This window comes from Petaurus breviceps, unplaced genomic scaffold (assembly GCF_028583685.1).
Source record: "Petaurus breviceps papuanus isolate PSGF00001 unplaced genomic scaffold, PetGlider_PUasm1.0 90763, whole genome shotgun sequence".
Classification (NCBI taxonomy): domain Eukaryota; kingdom Metazoa; phylum Chordata; class Mammalia; order Diprotodontia; family Petauridae; genus Petaurus; species Petaurus breviceps.
In genome coordinates this window covers 7,489,394-7,495,393 of record NW_027187340.1, presented here as the reverse complement: position 1 = coordinate 7,495,393, position 6,000 = coordinate 7,489,394, and the positions used below count along the sequence as shown (strand labels likewise).

The 6,000-nt window shown below is 31.9% G+C and overlaps 1 protein-coding gene across 50 annotated transcripts in view; it reads left to right on the top strand.

Moving 5' to 3' along the window:
• TTN (titin) overlaps positions 1–6,000 on the top strand; it is a 324,829-nt gene that overhangs the window by 136,449 nt on the left and 182,380 nt on the right. For 49 of the 50 annotated variants that reach the window (XM_069068526.1, XM_069068527.1, XM_069068543.1 and 46 more), the window contains 8 exons: positions 861–914; positions 2,101–2,508; positions 3,691–3,744; positions 4,129–4,206; positions 4,366–4,443; positions 5,027–5,110; positions 5,339–5,419; positions 5,701–5,784. In XM_069068526.1, coding sequence (XP_068924627.1) covers positions 861–914; positions 2,101–2,508; positions 3,691–3,744; positions 4,129–4,206; positions 4,366–4,443; positions 5,027–5,110; positions 5,339–5,419; positions 5,701–5,784 — 921 coding nt within the window. The remainder of the gene's footprint in view (positions 1–860; positions 915–2,100; positions 2,509–3,690; positions 3,745–4,128; positions 4,207–4,365; positions 4,444–5,026; positions 5,111–5,338; positions 5,420–5,700; positions 5,785–6,000) is intronic. The other variant, XM_069068529.1, reaches the window with a different exon arrangement.

Sequence of the window (6,000 nt, the reverse complement as noted above, 5' to 3'; positions counted from 1 at the left end):
AAGAGTTTATAGAGAGTCAATTAGGGAAAAGTAAAAGGATTGCCTTGAGGCAAAATGAACAATGAGAGTGTGTTGAAACCACTGGTGGGGACTTATTACTCTAGTGAAACAAGAAGAAAAACAAGGAGAGTCAACCCAAATCTTTCACACTGAATTCACACCAAATTGGTTTCCAAAGGGAAAAGAAAAACAGGGAGACCATGCAGTACTCACCCAGACTTTTCTCTTGGTACATTGGTCTTTTATAAAATTCTGGACAGTTTGAAGGGAAAAAGGGGGAAAATCAAATAGCATGAAAAATGCACAAAAGGAGGCAAATCTCTGAATAATTTTGAACTGATTATACTGCCATTCTTAGAATTTGGATTTTTTTTTTTCAGTAATGTAAACTATCGTTGTAACTAATGCTGTTGTTTTATTTATTTTGAATTTAAGTTATTCAGGCTTTTACTAGAGACAAATTTCATTGAATCTCTTACTACTCTTCTTAAATGTGATATGGTTCTTCCAGTAGCTATGGTATAGTTCCTGGTTATTACAGGATTCTAAACAAATCCCTAAATGATGAAAACACAATCCTGAGATATAAATGTAATATGTATGTAAAATATATATTATATATAACTATATATAAACATAGGACATATAAATATATAATATATTATATATGGAATATTATTTATATTCTCTATAATATATAACATATATGTATATGTGGGTATGTGCATATATATGTATGTATTACTCACATGTATTTGTAGATATGTATAATTGAATAGAAAATGCACATATAATTAGTGGAAATTTTACCTATAGAGTTAAGGAAGACTATAATACTAAATTTTTGTATTTTTTTTAAGTTCCAGAGGCAGTTAAGAAGCCCTCACCCCCAACTATACTAGTCCCAGCAGAAGGTAAATAAAAAAGTATATATTGTTAAACCATATACTGCTTGCTTTTTGCATACTTAAAATGTTTTCCTTATCTCTCTTTAAATGTTAAGGTAACTATCAGTTTCTTATTAAATGTGTACATAAAAGTGCATGAAAAATGAGCATTTGGCAACATTCCACAAGTCATTCAGTGCCATTTACTGTGCTAAGTGTTGGGGACACAAATACAGAACAGTGACTAACATAGTTCAGGATCCAAAAGTAATTCGAGAAGACCAAGTGAAAGTAAGATAGCAAGCCCAGCAAATACTAGGCAGTGGGCCCCATGCTAAAATGACTATGTTTTGCTCATTTTCTTATGGAAAATGACAAAGGTAGTGGAGTGTAATAGAAATGTTACTGTTCGGTTGTTTTCCAGTTGTATCCAACTCTTCATTACCCCATTTGGGGTTTTTCTAGCAAAGATACTGGAGTAGTTTGCCATTTCCTTCTCAACCTCATTTTATGGATGAAGAAATTGAGGCAAACAGGGCTAAGTGTCTTGCCCAGGGTCACACAGCTAGTAAGTTTCTGAGGTCTAATTTGAACTTATAAAGAAGAGCCTTTCTGACTCCCGGCCAGGCACTCTATCCATTGAGCCTCCTGTCTATTTCCTAGCTATAGTATTTGATATTTCCATACCAAGGCTATTTCCTTATCAGTAAAAATAGATGATTAGAATAGAATCAGGTTCCTTCCAGTTCTGAATCTCTGCTCTTATATAAGGATGTTTTTAATAAGGATGACCCATATGAATTTTCAGACTCATAGCTATATTCTAGTGGCTTAAAGATTTAGGAGAAAATGTTCTAATTTCTTTGGATATATCATTTAAAAATGAGAACATTATGGTACAGTGGCAATAGCACTCACTAACTCTTGAATCAGAGTACTTAGGTACAAAACCCTCCTCTGATGCTTACTCCTTGTGTGACTCAATTGCCTTAAGGAATATTTTGGTCTAAAACAGGTGAATTCTGGAATGTATAGAGCAAAATAACAGGAGTTTGAGTTGAACTAGAAGCCTCACTTAGTTCAATTTTTAAAAGTTCAATTAACAAAGAAGTTTGATCTTAATCCTCAAAATGTCTAGTGGACTACCTGGGTGGTAATTCTCTATGGAGATATGAGTAATGCTTATACCAACATCAGCAATCTTTTGTTTAAGCTCCAGAAATGATCGATGTCACCTCAAAGGCTGAAGAAGTGAAAATATCCACCATCTCCAGAAAGAAAGAGGTCCACAAAGAAAAAGAGGTTGTGCATGAGAGAAAGCAAGCAATCTATGAGGAAAAGAAAGTTTACATTGAGTCTTATGAAGAGCACTATGACGATTTAGATGTGGAACCTTATGAACAGCCTTCTGAGGGACCTTATGTAGAACTTTATGAAGAGCCAGAAGACTGGTATGAAGAGACCAAGGAAGTTCATAAAGTTAAAAAGGAAGAATATGAAGAATGGGAAGAAGATTTTGGAGAAGAGCAGGAATACTACGAAAGGGAAGAGGGCTATGATGAAGGGGAAGAAGACTGGGAAGAAAGAAAACAAATTTATGAACAAAAAGAAGTATATGAAGGTATAAGAGCTTCCCTCCCCTATTTTCCTTACTTGTGTTTAGCTCATATGGATGTGGTTCGAATATGTATCAATTTAATTAGTTCTTTGTTGCTTCTTTTAGACAATTTGACATAAAGTGGATTTTTTAAACTGTCAGAGAGCACTTTTAAATAACTCAATTAGGCAAATACTTATGGAATGCCTACAAGTGATAAAACTCTTGCTAAATAGTATAGGAGATGCTATGGTAAATAAGACAGTATCCTTGCTCTCAATGAGTTTATAGTAAAGAAGGGAGGTAAGAAAGACACAAACAAACAGTATACATGATTTAGGAGTATAATAAAAGATGCAAATAAAGGGCTATGGGAGGTAAGAGGAAGAATAATAAAAACAACAATCATAAGAATAAGGTTTGCGAAGTACTTTACAGGTTTACTAAGTACTTTATAAATATTATTTCATTTTATCCTCACAACGATCCTGGGAGATAGGTCTTTTATTATCTCTGTTGTGCAGATGAGGAAACAGATGTGCAGAGTGATTTGCCCATGATCACATAACTAGTAAGGGTCTGAGAAAAGATTTGATCTCAAGTCTTTCTGAGTCCCAGTTCAGTATGCTAGCTACCACTTAGATGCTGCCTAGCAGGGACTATACCCTATTGGAAAAATGAAGAAAAGTTCCATGAAAGTTACAATATTTGAACTATATCTTAAAGACTGGGCAGGAATTATGAAGACAGATCTTAGTGGGAGGGTGATTGTGGGGAAAGATGATGAACTTTTGCAGGTAAAAGTTCCACAGAATATAATTTTAGCCTCAAAATATTGATTTTCTTTAAAACTTGTACAGCAGCATTAACTCTTTTAACCGTAATGCTTGCTGACAGATATTTCAATGCTTTTGGTCATATGTCAAGTCAGATTTCATTTTTACAAGTTGATCTGCACATTTAATTTGACGCCTCCCAAAAGTAATAGACGCCTTATTGAAGAGGTGCCACTATAAAACCCCCACAAAAACTGGAATTATATAAATGAATTATAAAATCAATTATTTACATATAAAATCATTTTAACATTTTATATTAAATCATAATATGCATGTTATTTAACTTGATTGTTAGTCAACCTATTCAGAGTTATATATCTAAGCATTATCATTCTTCTTGATTCTTATTTTTCAATTGAATCACTAGAAAAGAAAATTCCAGCAAAAGTACCAGAAAAGAAAGAAGTGGCACTTCCTAAAGGTATGAAATTTAATTATCTTGAAAAGAAATCTATCCAGTCAGTCCTCATCATAGCTTGTATGTCTCTTCATTGGAAAGGCACATGTACATCACTACTGTGATCAAATAGACGCAACTTCTTCACTAAGATTTAATATTTGGTCAAATGCATTCTTACTTTGTTCAATCTTATTCGCTGAAAAACAAGATATTAAAAAATCTATTATCATAACTATGGACATCTAGAGTAAAACAAATTTAAAATTCTTTTAACTACCAAACATTGGCATTTAACTATTGAAGTAACAAATTACTTGATATGCTTAATACATGGGTGATGTTTTAAGAGAATCTAAAAGTTCTGCAATTTAAAAAAAAAATTAAACTTTTTTAAAATGCCTTCAGTTGTTAAGAAGCCCGTAGTTGAAAAAATTGAAAAAACTTCTCGGAGAATGGAAGAGGAGAAAGTCAAAGTTACCAAAGGTATCACCACTTTACAAATATTTTTATTATCACAAATACACAAAATATACTTTACTTCTACTGATACTTATTCTTTAAATATTAGTCAAATTTAAGATGTTTTTAAGTATAAAAGACATATTCATCTTCATATAAATGTAACCATACATATTTTTAAAGTACCAGAAGTTTCAAAGAAGATTGTTCCACAAAAACCTTCCCGGGTGCCAGTACAAGAAGAAATTATTGAAGTAAAAGGTATAAATCTTTTTCTTTCAGCTGCAAGCTTCAAACATTACATATCTAATGCTATATGATACATAATAGGATTGGGACACTATTGTCTGTAAAAATGTACATATATTCTCATATATGTACATTTTAAAATGCATGTACCCATAATTTAAGTAATGTCAACATTTTCTGTTTCGTTTAGTCTTCTAACTTTAATATGTAACATATTCCAAAGCAAATCATTTTTCTTTATATCCTGGTTCATTTACATAAAGATAACTTAATCAAATTGGAATAGCCTTATATTTTGTGTGAAGAAGTTGTATCTATATGGTCCCCATCTGATTAACATTTGCTGAAAACTGCATGATCATTAATTTGATTGTTTAAACTGCCTAATTGTCTATACCTCTTAACTCAAAAAAGATGATTCGAATATTTGTCCATATTATCAAGCAGTGATATGTCCATATTGTTTCTTAAGGATATCAAGACTAACTTAACTAATTCCATGTTAAAATGCTTAGAACTAATGTGCAGTCTATGTTTGATATGATGTCATGTCATGAACAAAATAATGCTGATGTGATATGTACTCTCTTTAAAGTACCAGCAGTGCACACAAAGAAGGTTATTTCAGAAGAAAAGATGTTCTTTGCTTCTCATACAGAGGAAGAGGTTTCAGTTACAGGTATAAGTCACATTTGAAATTTGGGATAAAAAAAGAAAACCATCTAAATGCTCTTTGTTCTCTTTTCTTCTTAACATGTATTCTATTAATTTATGTATATTTATTTTGTGTACATTTCTGTCCTGTTTCCATCTCAAATTTGTCTTTGGTCTGATTTCAATATACTTTAAAATTTCAATCTTAATATCCAAAAGATGCTTCAGAATTAAAATGTGTATCTTTTTAAAGTCCCTGAGGTACACAAGAAAACTGTCATAGAAGAGAAAGTTCATGTTGCTGTTTCGAAAAAAGCTGAACCCCCACCTAAAGGTATCATTGATTTGGTGCAAAATTAATTTATTTCTAAAATGTCTGAATGTGTTAATGTTATGTTTTAGTTATCTAGTCAAAATTTATTTTGGGTAAAAAGAAATGTTGTTAAGGGCTAGGAGGGAGAAAGAAATAAAAGACATAATTTCTTGCCTTAAGTTCTTTTCAATCTGGTCAAGTATTACTAAAATACAAATGTTTTAATTATCTTATATAGTTTAATTATTTACTCTAAATAATAAAGGCTATAAAAATAAAATAACTAAAAATCATCTTTCAAGTGACTGAAGTTTACAAGAAACCTCCCCCTGAGGAAGAGGTTCCTGTACCTGTTCCCAAGAAAGTGGAAGCTCCTCCAGCTAAAGGTGAATCCCAATAATCAGATGATTGAATAATAATTCTTCAGTTCACTACTCCTATCCTTGTAAACATATATACTTCCCATTGACCTTAGCAAGTCATAAAAGTTAGCATTTAATATCTCTTTTAATCATACTTACCAAAAGTTGAGCAGTGTGCTTTAAATTCACTAATTTCTCCTGAAACCTTACCGTGCATGGACTATTCTCTCAAATTACACT